Consider the following 14,955-nt stretch of genomic DNA (forward strand, 5'->3'; position numbering starts at 1 on the left):
CTAGAAATAATGGGTTGCTGAGTAAATGCTGAATACACAAAACACATTTGAGTTTGATATAAGTTAATAAGCATTGCTCAGTATTCATGTGTTCCTGTGTTGAAGTAAGAAAGTTGTAGCCACTTTTAAATACTAATACTTTTCATCAGCTTGAAGTTATCCAAAGAAACCCTTTACATGCACCTGAGTCTGCTCTGCATTTGTCTTAATTCGACTTTGGACAACGCTGTCACTTGGCAAACTCAGCTGGTGCCAAATCCAAAGCTGAGGGCAACTTCTAGCAGGAACCAGACCTGCACAGTCTTCATCTGGTTCCTGTTGAACCTAGGAAGTAAAGGTCGGAGTTCAGGGTAATATTTACATTAATGGAATGAATCCAAACAGATTAAATTTCAAAACAAGAGCCTAAGGTATCCAGGAGCAGCCTACAGTCACACATTAAAATATAAACAAACACTTTTGGCACTCTCACCATATGCCAGCATCTGCAGTTGGCTTTATCCTCTACTGCATTGGGAGAATAATGTGTTCTGATGGAGACAGCAGACATAAACATGAGTGAACAGTCAGCTGCAGAACAGAACAATCCTGTGCTTGATGCTTTGAGGAGCGCATCACCACAGGAGTCCATGATGGGAAAATCAGTCTGTCTGGATTCTCACTGAATGTTGCTGAAGTAAGAGGCTCTGATGTCGTGTGTACAAATTGACGCACAAAATTCAGAGCTTGTTGCAGAATACATTCCATGTATATTTTGAACTAGGTGTATTCAGTTTATTAAAATACATATTACACGGTACTTACACAGGCTAAGGAATGTTGTCCTCTATGGCTGTTTGAATGGTTTAGTTTAAAGTTGAAGAGGTGGAAGCAACTTTGCATACAGTTAATCACAACAGTGTTACCTGCCCCACAGACAGGATTAATATTCATTGAAGCTGAGCTCTATTTCTGGTTGATTTGCTACTATTTTCACTATTATAATTGTGAATATGTGAATAAAAACATTAGTGTAGCCATAAGAACTGAGTGGAGCTGGTTTAGCTGTTGTTCAATAAAAAATGTCAAAACATCTGAAATGTTAAGGTTTGGTGGGGGTTTTTTTTGTTTTTTTTTTGTCATAACTGATTAATTATCTTAATGTTTTAGACAGTTTTAATAGCAATCATAGTCAGATGATGTAAATACAGTAGTATAGGTCTGACACAAACCTATATCTGCTTCATTTTTTCACTCCAGGTTTTAAATTTATATCTTGGTGAAATATGTCTTCAAAAAAATACCACATAATGTTGCATAATATCAACAACTTCTCATCTTCTCTCTTACTAAATGAAAAGAAAATATAGCTGGTTGCAAATAATACATGGCTGTGGTGTGGATATGGTTTAAGAGCTACTGTATACATAAGCATATAGAAACAGAGCACATGTAAATCAGAGAATCCATGAGTTACACGTGTTTTCTATCATGTTCATGTGGTCATATGATTCCAGATGCATAAAAAGAATCAAAGTTACAACTGCTTTGTGGGTTTTTCCCAGCCAGGTCTTTAGACAAACTGTACAACTTTGCCGACTGTGCTGGCCTACACCTGATCCTGGGGCTCAACGCACTGCACAGAAATCCAGACAACTCCTGGAACACCTCTTCCACCCTCAGCCTCCTGAAGTACAGTGCTGGCAAGAAGTACAACATCTCCTGGGAGCTGGGCAATGGTCAGCACAGCCACATACTTTAAACCATTTACTAAAAAAATATGTTAAACATGATGAATTGCAATCAGATTTGCAGTTTATATACTATTTAACATATTAGGGCAGGAAAATATGGTGTTTTAAAGGTAACGCTGAATAGTTTTTACTGGTCATATCATATTGTATTTACTTATGATGAAGTCCAGTAAATAGAAAATGTCTAGGTTAAGGTTGTGGTTCTCTCTTTATGATGGTTTTGAATTGTTGCAGGATGACTTCCAGTAGGTGAGAATAGTTCTTTAAGACTATGGCATTATATTTAGGATATAATGGGACAGAATTAACGCAGTTCAGATGCCTCCTGATGAGGTGCTATGATGTGCCTTAGTGTCTAAAGGGTTCTATTAACATATGCAGAGTGAAAGAGTAAGAGAGCTAGAAACAGAACAAACCATGAAATACCTTTAGCAACAGTTTAAGACCAAACTTCTATTAACCTGTTACCCTAAACTGAGTGAATACCTGCAATGAACCAACTTTGACACTTTTAACATTAGATATAAACTTGATAGTTTATATGCTTGTACATGTCACTTATAATATAAATTTGCTACAGAACTAAGGTAAAGGCTTGCACATTTAATGAAGGATTCATTAAGTTCAGTATTAGATTTTTCTATGCTGAAATTGTGTATCTATATAACAAATTGCAAGTGTTGGTTTAGTTGTTTAAGAGTTAACATAACAGTCCATATAGGGGCGGAGGTAACTATTTTTGCCTGGTATTTTCTTTTAATTTCACAAAAAAACATTAGCATTGGGAACTTATCTCTCTAAGAGTACCATCAAAAATAATTGGACATGTGACTGGAACAAAAGAAATGAAGTAAACTGTTGAGGTAGGGAGGATATAGGAGGAATTAAATATCGAATGAAAGGTTATCTTTTAAAATATGCAGTTATTAATTTCATAGGTCTCATAAACAGCACAGAAATGTACACTGATAAAGCAGACATTTATCAGCAGTGAGTCTACAAAAGTTTAGTCTTCCTTCTTTTGTGAAAATCTAGCTCCTTCACTTTCTTAGTCTTACTGAATCTGCAAGGCCACCCTGTGTGCTTTGGCTATTCCCCTGACACCAAGTCCATCTGTCTGTATTACGGTGAATTGCCCAATTATCCTTTTTTCTACTGGCTGTTGGATACTCTCTAAGAGCAGGATCAGACTACAACAACAACAATATTCTCTGTCACCTCCCCACTGTTGCTTGTATAAACTCTATCTCCCTCATTGTACTGCATCTCCTCTTTCCAGAGCCTAATGCGTACCGCAGCATGGTGGGTCGTGCGGTCAACAGCACCCAGTTGGCTCAAGACTACACCAAACTACGGACCCTGCTGCAGTCTGTGCGGTTCTACCACCGAGCTCACCTCTTTGGCCCAAACGCAGGACGACCCAGGAAGAACGCCATTCTGCTGCTGGATGGGTGAGTCACCAAGTAAAACAATGATTGGCCAGAATTCCACTCCTTGTTAGGCTATCCTGCTGGAAAAAAAGGGGGAAGGTAGTGGAAAGTATGCTGCAGTAGTTTATGCATTAAACACAGTAAAGCTCAGTAAAATTCTTACACATACACACATACTCTGTAGTTGTATTCAGTGTTTATGGCTTCCCACTCTGCAGATTCTAGGGTCTCAGCTTCAGTTATACCATGTCAGCATAAATAAAGTGTCATCAGACTGATAACGTGACGGCGCAACGTCCCACCTGCTTGTTTCACCCAGAAGCTGTAGCAGCTTTGGACTGACTCTGGTCGCTTATCTAACAGCCCTCTTTCAACTGTAGTCTGTCCCTTCCAAAGATTGCAATGTTTCATTTTGTAGCCAAACCTTTACAGCAACCAAGACAAGTTCACAGATAGTTTTGCAGTATTATTTACCAGCTTTTGGTATGGTTTTCCATAGTCTATGGCAAACAAAAAAGGTTTTCAAATGTACTCTCTTTCGTCTAGATCAAATTTTATTCAACTTGACTTGAAGCAAGATTAAATTTAGTTTATTGCTGATTCTGCTTCACTGAAAATTACAATATTGTTTTTAGATAAGTTACATTTTAGCCACACAGTATTGTACTTCCAAGGTTTATCTAGCTTGCATTCATTAACTAGAATTGTGTGGAAGAGGAAAACTAACAATACACAGACAACATAAAATCATGATGCCAAAATAATGCCACCTTTAAGATGCTGACTCATTTTGTAATGTCTTTATCAATTCATCAATTCGATGAGGTTGAAGTATATTTTCTAAACAGTCAAACTAACACTTGCATTTATGCTGCAAAAGAAACATGATTTGTTGTGATCCATAGAAACCCAAAGCCTCCGTAACAAAAGATGAAAAACTTTTCTTCATCCACTTTTCATTTCAATTCCATGCAGTTTTTCAGCATCACCCTGAGGCAGGAAGTCTTTGTAACCTTCACTGTTTTGTATTGTGATGAATTCTGAAACCTGACTGAAACTCTTCAAATAAACCATTCCTCTGCATATGATCAGTTAGCTGTTTCACAACCACCCTTTCAAGAATTTTTTAAATAAAAGGAAGGTTGGAGATTGGCCTATAATTAGCTAAGACAGCTGGGTCAAGTGACAGCTTTTTTACGTAATGATTTAATTACCCCTACCTTAAAGGCCTGTTGTACGTAGTGATTAAGAGAGACAGACTGATCATATTTAAGATCAAAGCATTAATTAATTGTAGGACTTCTTTGAGCAGTCTAGTAAGAATGTAGTCTAATAGACATGTTGATGGTTTGGAGGGAATAATTACTGAAGTTAACTAAAAAAGATCAGTTGGAGAGAAATAATATGTCTGCACGGATGGTTATGAATATTTTTTCCTCTAAAATTTCCTTGTTAAAATTTTATTTGTAAAGAAATTCATAAAGTCATTACTAGCTTAAGGTTAAAGGAATACTTGGCTCAACAGAGCTCTGACTCTTTGTCAGTATGGCTATAGTGCTGAAAAGCTACCTGGGTTTGTTTTTATGTTCGCCAATCACTGATGAATAGTAAGATGTCCTAGCTTTATAGAGGTTATAGAGGGCATTTTTTTTATAGAGCAACAAACTCTTTTTCCAGGTTAAATGAATATTGTATGCCATTTCCACTCTGACTTATGGGTTATCTGCTTTAAGGTGCGCATTTGTGAGTTATACCAGGGAGTCAAGCACTTGATTTGAGGCTTTTTTCAGAGGAGCCACAGTACCCAAAGTTGTATGCAGTGAGGATGTGACACTATTAATGAGATAATCGATCTCTGTTGAAGTAGAGTTTAGGTAGCTGCTCTGCAATGTATTGACACATGGCACTGAAGCTAAAAGTGGAGGAATTATATCCTTAAACCTAGTTAAAGCTCTTTCAGAAAGACATCTACTTTAATGAAATTTTTCCCCCACTATTGTGTAATCCGTTATCATAAATTTAGTGCAAACCTCTGCCAAGGCAGCTCACTCTCTGGGCAGTATTTACTTTTAAGGGATTAGCATTGTGTTTTGTGTATATTCATTTTGTTTTCTTGCTGCAACAAAGTCCATCCATCAATTTTCTTCTGCTTATCTGGGGCCGGGTCACAAAGGCAACAGCCTAAACAGAGAAGCCCAGACCTCCCTCTCCACAGCCACCTCCTCCAGGGAACACCTAGGCACTCCCAGGCTAGCCGAGAGGCGCCCAGGAGGCATCCTAGTGAGATGCCCAAACCACCTCAACTGGCTCCTTTCGATGTGGAAAACTAGCAGCTCTACTCTGAGACCCTCTCGAATGACTGCACTCTTCACCCTATTTCTAAGAGACAGGCCAGTCACCCTTTGGAGGAAGTTCATTTCCACCACTTGTGTCTGTGATCTAATTTTTTTGGTCACTATCCAATGCTTGTGACCATAGGTGAGGGTAACGATGTAGATCAACAGGTAAATCAACAGCTTCGCTTTTCACCACGAAAACCTCTCTTCACCACGATCGTCCGGTGCAGCAGCAGCATCAGCCCCACTCTGTCTGTCAATCTCCTGCTCCCCTCTTCCCTTACTCCTGAACAAGACCCCAAGATACTTAAACTCCTCCACTTGGGGCAGGAACTCATCCATGAGTCGGAGTGGGTACTCCACCCTTTTCCGGCTGAGGACCGTGGCTTCAGACTTGAAGGTGCTAATTCTCACACCCGCTGGTTCACACTCAGCTAGAAACTGCTCCAGTGCAAGCTGGAGGCCACCACCTGATGAAGCCAACAGGACCACAGCATCTGCACAAAATACAGAAACTGAATGGCTCGTAACAAGGAGCCAGACACCCCATACTCCACAGTACTCCCCACGAGATACCCAGAGGGACAAGGTGAAAGGCCTTCTCCAGGTTCAGAAAACACAGACTGGATGGGCAAACTCCTATACACATTTGTATATCCTTGAGAGAATAAAGAGCTGGTCCAGCATTCCACGACCAGGACAAAAACTGCATTGTTCCTCTTGAATCCAAGTTTTGACTGCCACCTTCTCAGCGGGACTGAAGAGTGTGATCCCACAATAGTTGGAGCACAGCCTCCGGTCTTGAAGATGGGAACCACCACCCCAGTCTGCCAATCCAGTGGCACCACGCCAAATGTCCACGCAAAGTTGCAAAGGCACATCAACCAAGACAGCCTACAACATCCAGAGCCTTCAAGAACTCAGGGCCAATCTCATTGAGTTGCTTAACTACCTCAATGACCTCACCTCCAGTGATGGGAGTCACCCCCCTCATCCCCAGACTCTGCTTCATCTACAGAGGGCATGTCAGTGGAATTAAGGCACCCTCAAAGGATTCCTTCCACCACCCGACTATATCCTCAGTTGAAGTCAGCAGTGCCCAACCCGCACTATACACCGTGTGAGTAGAGAACCACTTTCCCCTCCTGAGTCGCCTGACAGTTTGCTAGAATCACTTTGAGGTAATCCAAACGTCTTTTTTCATGGCCTCACTGAACTCCTCCCACACCCGAGTTTTTGCTTTAGCCACTGCCCAAGCTGCCTTCCGCTTGTCCTCCAGTATCCATCAGCTACCTCCAAAGTACCATAGGCTAACCAAGCCCGATAGGACTCCTTCAGCTTGATGGCTCCCTTCACCTCCAGTGTCTACAATCTGGTTTGGGGATTACCACCACAACAGGCACCAACCACCTTGCAGCTGCAGCTCTGTGTAACATACTCAACATGGTTGACTCAGACTCATTGACTTCAACCTCCCTCGGAATGCTGTTGAAGTTCTGCCAGAGGTGGGAGTTGAAGATCTCGCGGAGTGGCGCCTGTGCCAGACATTACCAGCGCACTTTTGCTATATGTTTAGGTAGTGTCCAGCATCCTCCCCTGCCACCTGATCCAACTCAACACCAGGTGGTGATCAGCTGACAGCTCAGCACCTGTCCTCACCCAAGTGTACAGAGCATATGGCCTCAGATCTGATAATATGATTACAAAATTGAGTATGAACCTGCGTCCTAGGGTGTCCTGGTGCCATGTGTATTAATGGACATCCTTATGTTCAAACATGGTGTTTGAACGAACTGTGGTTTGAAAAGAACTGCAATAACAGAACACCATCTGGGTTCAGATCAGGCAGGTCTCCCAATCACACCCCTCCAGGTCTTATTGCTGTTGCCCAGTCGGACAACGGAGTCACTGAATGGAGCACCCTCGAGTGCCCCACCCAGTGACTCCAAGAAGGCTGGGTACTGTGAACTGTCATTCGGCACATAAGCCCAAATGACAGCCAGGACTCATTCCCTGGCCCAAAGGCACAGGGAAGCAACCCTCTCATCCACCGGTGAAAACTCCAATGTACAGGCAGCAAGCCGAGGCAATACAAGGATACCCACTCGAGCACACCCCATCTCACAGAGGGCAACTCCAGACTAGAACAGAGTCCAGCCCCTCTCCAGAAGACTGGTTCCACAGCCCAGGTCGTACGTTGAGGTGAGCCCAACTGGCGGTACTTCTCAACCTCACGCACTAGCTCAGGCTCCTTCCCCACCAGAATGGTGACATTCCATGTCCTAGTAGCCAGCCTCAGTAGCCAGGGATCGGTCCATCAAGGCCTCCACCCTTGGCCACCACTTGACACACTACACCCAACCCCTACGACACTTCCTGCGGGTGGTGGGCCTTGAGGCTGTGCCTGGCTGGGACCTACAGGTTAAGGCCCGGCCACCAGGCTCTTTACCTTGAGCACCCTCCCCAGGCCTGGCTTAAGGGTGGGGCCTCGGTAACCCTATCCTCAGCAAGGTAAACTATTCCCTTGATCTTTCACTCATAGGTCATCTGAATGTTTTCTTTTTTCTTTTTAAATATACTTTAAGAAGTTTGTAGTGCAGTTAAAAATCAGATACCGGAAATATGACAGATGTTTACTTTAATTTCACAAACATCTAATGGATAATGAATAATGGGTATTGATTTGTAAATACATGGATATGAATTTGAGCTTATTATATAATGTTATACTACAGTGTATTTCTAACTAACTAGGCAGCTCATTCTCTTTCTCTTGGCAATACTTTCCTTAAAGATATAACATATTTTGAGTTCAACTTAAAAGAAAGGCAGATGTAAAAGTGAGGTAAAATGTGACATGATATTTTGATGCAAACTACAAACTACAATGTGATATTTAGAATCCCCATATACCAGTATCATTACCTAAGTGTTGCCAATACAAGCAAAGGCAGTCAAATTTTAAGCATAGTTTTAAAGATAAAAGATATTTTATTAAAAGTTTGAATAATGAAAGTTTGACCTTTGTTGACCTTGAAGAAGTGGTCAGCGTATCAAAGTAACCTGATATTTAGAGTCCTTATACAATATTCCATATATGCTTCTATGCTGTCAGTACAAATAATGGTAGTTTTAAATAGCTCTGTATAGCCTTGTTATCACTTTAACCTTCAGATCATTATTTTGACCATGAAATAGAGGTCAGAGGTCAAATCCAACCTGGTATTTTCCTTTTTTTTTTTTTTTTTTTTTTTTTTTACACAGTACTTTCTATATGTTGACAATACACACCATACTTGTAAGAATAATGTTTTTTTAGTTATAAGGCTTTTTGTCAATTTTCAACCAATAAATCATTAAGTTGACCTTGAAGACCTTGGTGGATATATGCCAAATTTTAATAGGTTAAAACTCTACATCTCTACATCCCTACAAAGTTTTATCAGAATTAATTCAAAACTTTTACACACACACACGGAAACACTACCAAAAACATTACCTCCTTGGCGGAGGTAAATATCAGACAAAAGAGGCTTTTCAGGGAACATTGTTAAATGCTCAGTTTCTCTTCCATATGTCACAACAAGATGCAGAGTATGATTAAAGTGGTGGGTGGGCTCATTTACATTTTTAAGAGAAGCCAATTGAGTATAATGATTGCTTTTTTCCACTGGCAATAAGCGTGTCATTGACTGTCTTTAACTTAGCTAATCTTAACTCAAAATTAATTTAAGGTTTACAGTTGATTGAAGTTGATGAGCTACAAAATGTACTTTGAATACAAATACCAAATCAATGGCATCACAGACTAACATATTCTCCTCCTTCCACTAATGAATTAGAAATGTCACCTTATAAAATGGACAAGCAAAGGTTCAATACAGATGAGAAGAAGTTGACACAGATGGTTGGTTTGGGCAGTGAAGAGCGAATGTTTTTTAAAAAAATGTAATTTGACTTTTGGCTGCATTAAATGTAACAGCCCTACACCTTATACCACCTTTGTCATATAAACTCTAATATGACTGTAACAGGTATGTAGGCTACTTTGGGTGTTACTGAAGGTCTTAGTTTGTTGAAGCTCATTTTAGACAAGAAATTTATCCTTAGTTCTATCAACCAAACAGTTGACAGCATTCCTCAAACATATCCATTACTTCAAAGTAACGCCTTTGTGAGCTTTTCTGTCTGTTGAAATGGAAACAAACTTGACTAAAATGAATACATCACTGGCCCAGTACAACAAACACAGATTGAAAGTCAAACATGGATGTATATACACAACTCTGTCAGTTTTGGACAATACAAATAAAATGTGACCTTATGGTGAAATGTTTGCTTTTTTCCTAGATAATAAAATAATTAAAAAGGGGAAAAAGCTTTTATTTTAAACATGTAGTAACACTTAACTTTCACTGTTTCTTTTAGACTTAATAAGAAATATATAAAAATCTGATAAATGGTTTTAAACCAGCCTGACTGATAATGATTTTTGGGGATGATGAGTTTTAGGAAGTGAAAAAATTACATATTGATATAGTCTGAAATTCTTTTGACGTGCTTTATATAACCAATAGATATAAAATATGGAAGGGTTATTTTTCTTAGCTTTCCCACTCTGTATTCAGCAAACTAGTTTGAAATTTAGCACAAAGACACCACTTGACCAAGGTATGCTCTGCTGCAGACAGTGCTGAGAGTATTGTAAACTGCAAGCTTGGAATTGCTGTGGTAGATAAACCAACTGACATAATATATAAACCACTTCAAACATATCTTTTTCTGTATTATGTTCTGTCAAAAAAATAAAAAGCTTCATTCTGGTGCATATGGGATAATATATGTATGATATATCTGTGATGTAAACAGATATAAATTGTGAAGTATTATAACTTCCTCATACTGATAAAAAGAGGCTGGAGTATAAAAAAGATAGTAATACATTAAAAAAAATGCTGTTATGATCATTATTAACAATATGCCTTTAGATGTAATTGACAGATATTTTACGTTCATGAATCCATAAAATATCCTTGTATACTCCTACATAGTATTCAGTTCATTAAAAGGTCATAGAGTTAAGATTAAATACTACATGTGTAATATACATAACACATTGTCACAAACATGACAATGTTGGGAACATTGAACAGATTTTAGTGAATAAATGCAGATCCTAAAGGTTTGTCTGTGCAGTAACCATAAAAACTAAACATCTATTTTGTGTGGCTGAAAGGAAGCTAATCTGTCACAAGAGGTTTAGGAGATTTATTACAGAGATAATAAAACAATTAGAAGTGATGGAGGTGGGATTTATAGTTCTGGATTTAATTTGTTTAATAAATAGGGTCAACGTGTCTTTTAACTAAAATAGTCTATAAAGTAAATTTAATATGTTAATGAGTTAAAATGCTTTCACATGCACAAGTATGCCAGCACATGTGTACTTAAATTCACAGGAACAGTTTAATGTCTCAGTATTTGTTATCCTCTCTGCAGCCACACACGTTTTGACAGGTAGTTGGAAGACCACGGAGAAAGAATAATTTGGTATGGATCTCTCTCCACTATGTACTTGAACTACTTACGTCAGTGAAACCATTAGGCGCTGCTTTTTATCTCACTGAGCACTGACATTTCAGATTTACTCAGAAATAAAAGGTGTGTGTTTTTGTTCACATATGTGCATATGTGTACTGTAATGGTCAGGCTGATTAATGAGCAGTATTATCAGAGCACAGGGAGGATATAGAAGATGTGTGGTGAGAAGAGGATGACAAGTGAGAAGATGAGGAGTAGAGAGCTAGAGTGCCCGTAGGTCATGGGTGTCGCATTTAACGACAGGACGATTCCTGTGTGTTTGACACTGTTACGAGGGGGTTGCTCTTGTGTTTGACAGCCCAACTACTCTGCTGCTCTCAGGAAATAAGATTAATTAGATGCTAAGCAGCTCAAGGGTCCAAATATCTGAACTGCACAGACTAAACAAGCCAGACCAGTGAAAGTTGTGTTTCTGTGACATGATGTTTAGAGAGACACATTTTGGCATGTCTGGCAAGCTGTTACAGCCAAATATGGAGTGATTTGGATCAGGTAGATCAGGAAACACACACAGATGCAAAAGCTCAGAAGGAGGAACACAGATACAGGAGAAATTGTGTATGCACTGTGTTTGTGTACAGGATGATTTCGATAAAACTGCACTCAGATGATTTTCTTTGTTTCCTAAGGGGCTGTTTGAAGTTTGTACTTTACTAACTGAATGCAAATACTTCAAGCTATAGAAACAATAGCTCTAATTACTTTTTTAAGCAAACAAGTGCTGCTTTTAAGTTTGCAGATTTGCAATATTACTTAAAACCCTGGGCAAAAATATAGACAAACTTGTTTTAAAATTCTAAGGTTAGCTCCATATGATTTTGCAAATTGACACATTGTGTTTATTTTCAAACTCTAAGTTATAATGTATAGGACATTAAAGGTATACTTGGCTCTCATTTGAGTGGTGAACAGAAATCTTGCTTTTTCTTTTGAAGAATTAAACCCATTTTCAGAGCCTCAAATTAATATGCCTGTTTATTTAATATACATCTCATGGGAAGGTGTGGTATATTTCTTCACTATTTCTTTATATTTTAAGCAGGTCTGGGGTCCTATCCAAATGTTTCTTTTGTGTTTGGAAGCTATTGCTGTGAATTCACAACATATTGTCAAACAAGCAGTGAATGAAAATGAAACAGACCTTAAACAGTAAAAAAGAAAATAAATAGAAATGAATCAGACAGAAAGAGGGAAGTTAGAAGTAACCCATTCAGCAGTTTGGTTCATTTAGACAATATAAAAATTCATGAACATCCATGGAAGATAACAGTCATAGATGAGCACAGGATCCATTCCATGGTTTAAAAAAATCTTTAGCCAAGTATACCATCAAAAAGACTTCATAAGTGAAAATATGGATGATATACCACCGTCTCTAGAACAGTCTTATTTGGGGAGACATGACCAAGAGCAATCTGTAATCTGAAGCATACCACATCTCATGTAAAAGAGGGTACATCCAGTGTAATGCATGGACATGTATGACTTCCAATGCAGTTTACTGGTGATGTGGCAAAAGCAGATGGATGAATTCTGAATTGTAAAGTACTACAGTTTGTGCTTGGATTCATCCAGACTGACCAAAGATAATTCTTCAGTACAGATATACAGTTATCTAAATGTGTGAAAGGGTTTTGGAAGACCAGGAAGTGGACTATTCTGCATTGGCTTTGTTATTGCAATAGAGCTGCAGTTCACTTGCTGAAGACTAAACCAAAGGTAGAAAGAGCCATGAAGAAACAATAACTGAATACAGCTGCAGCAAGGGCCTGGCAAAGCATCACAAGGATATATGGACCTAACTGTGACTGTTTTTCAGTGACAAAATATATAATTATGATATGCATACAACTATGAAAGAACATATTTTTGTAAGCCAAATCAAGGCTACTGCATACAAATTTAAAAAATACAGAAAATCTGCATAACATGCACATATCAAAAGGAAAATTGGACTCACAAGTTACCACTCACACCATTTGCCCTGTTCACTGAGCTCTCAGCTGTGAAACTAAACTTTTTTTATTTATAAAACATGTAGCATAGAGCCATTTATCTTGATAGATTTTGCCTTTAATCTCAAAACATAATGAATAACTTAATGCTTACTTACTAAAAGAATGTCCACTGCAACACATTTTATTACTGTGGACATTCAATTTTAGTGAACTATGTAATTTGTCACCTAGATAGGTTTCATTCTTCCTGGGACAAAGTGACCCTGCCCAATGTGCAACACTTTCATTAAATATTTTTGTGAAATAAAAGGATGTATAAACAACCTGTACAACACCCTGCCTCTCTGCCTGCCTTCCACAGTCTATGTTCTTGAAAGTTAAGCTGGTGGATAAAATGTTGTTATATTAATAGCCATACTGTAAATATGAAAGGATGTTGTCTCGTTTTGAAGACAAAATACAACTAATCAGCTAATTACATCTGTGTTTTCTTTCAGGTTCATGAAGAATGCTGGCTCTGCTGTAGATGCAGTTACGTGGCAACAGTAGGTATTTTACCCTTTATTTTTTTTACCCTTTTTATTATTTTATCTGACCCAGAATTAACCTGCATTCTTTCAAAAGATACCATACATGTAACAGCACAGCCACAGTGCGTTTTTGTGCCAGCACTGCAAATTTATAAGTGCAGTTACTCAGAGAGACTGATGCATATTCTGGCAAACTGTGTTTATCCAGCAAGTGGAACAACAGGAAAAGGAGCCTAAGAGACAGTGTGTGTGTTAAATTAGTAACACCTGCCATTTGTCTGTTGCACATACTGTAGGAATGCATACAAACGTATCACTGGTTTGATCTTTTTCCCCCATGTTTTATCTGTATCTCTTTACACCCACATGCAAAATGTGTGCAAAAAGACACATCCAGTGTAAGCTAAGACAAACTCTCTGTGGCTGAGTGAGTGGTCATTAAGGTGAAGGTCAGGTCTGATTAGGAGAAATTAGATGAAACAGAAGGTGGAAGGGCTGTCAGTAAGGCTTGGAAAAACACCACCCACACTGTTAAAATCAAACCATATGCTCTGGCTCACTTCCTTTGTCAATTAGCCCGTTTTACACAAGAGGTCCAGATTCCAGTCTAACCAGGCTGCGTGACAGAAACTCTGACCTCTACAAAAGAAGCCAACCTAATAAAAGTAGAGACCACTCATTAACACGTCTACGACATAGGTTTTACTCTGCTGCAGCTGTCTCAAATTGTTTTGAATCAGACATACTAGGTAGGAAACACAGCACTCACTTTATTTAGAAAGTGATGGGAATTTGTTAGTATATGTCTGTTTGTGACTTACAGTCAGAGGTGTTCAGTTGGAGCTTGTGATGATGAAACATGTTTGTTATGTAGTGAACTATTTGTGTACATCCAGATCATGAAACAATGATATGTGGTTTTCATTATATTATGAAATTTTTCAGCAACAATGTAGTTTGACATTTGTAGTTACTGCTTATCCACGTTTGGATTCACCAGCAAAGCACGATCAGTATGTGTAGTCGTTCGCTATTAAACTCCCTGACTTTGTCTCTGGGTTCTCTGTCTTCTCTTTTCTTTCTCCATCTTTCTGCAATATTAGGTTTTCTTTTGATTTGGAAGCCTGGATATCTGATCCCCCCCCCCCCCCCCCCGCCCCCCCTTCTTTCAGGGTGCTTTAACCCTAAAACCAGATATAATTTAGCCAAATTTTATGATTTATTAACACAAATGATCAAAACAAATTTCCACCAATACATTGAAGGTGAATAGAATTTTAATGGATACAAACACTTTTTCCCTGTATTTTTGTCATACTCATAAGGGAACTGGACTGAGCAAAAAATTTTATCCAAATGTCAGGAAC

General features: G+C 38.8%; 1 protein-coding gene across 2 annotated transcripts in view; it reads left to right on the forward strand.

The window, feature by feature from the left end:
* Positions 1–14,955, forward strand: part of hpse2 (heparanase 2) — a 61,723-nt gene that overhangs the window by 30,579 nt on the left and 16,189 nt on the right. Inside the window, exons 4-6 of one of the 2 annotated variants that reach the window (XM_030748263.1) lie at positions 1,545–1,718; positions 3,013–3,184; positions 13,556–13,603. In XM_030748263.1, the coding sequence (XP_030604123.1) occupies positions 1,545–1,718; positions 3,013–3,184; positions 13,556–13,603 (394 nt within the window). The remainder of the gene's footprint in view (positions 1–1,544; positions 1,719–3,012; positions 3,185–13,555; positions 13,604–14,955) is intronic. The other variant, XM_030748264.1, reaches the window with a different exon arrangement.

The sequence above is a fragment of the Archocentrus centrarchus genome, chromosome 15 (genome assembly GCF_007364275.1).
Source record: "Archocentrus centrarchus isolate MPI-CPG fArcCen1 chromosome 15, fArcCen1, whole genome shotgun sequence".
NCBI lineage: Eukaryota > Metazoa > Chordata > Actinopteri > Cichliformes > Cichlidae > Archocentrus > Archocentrus centrarchus.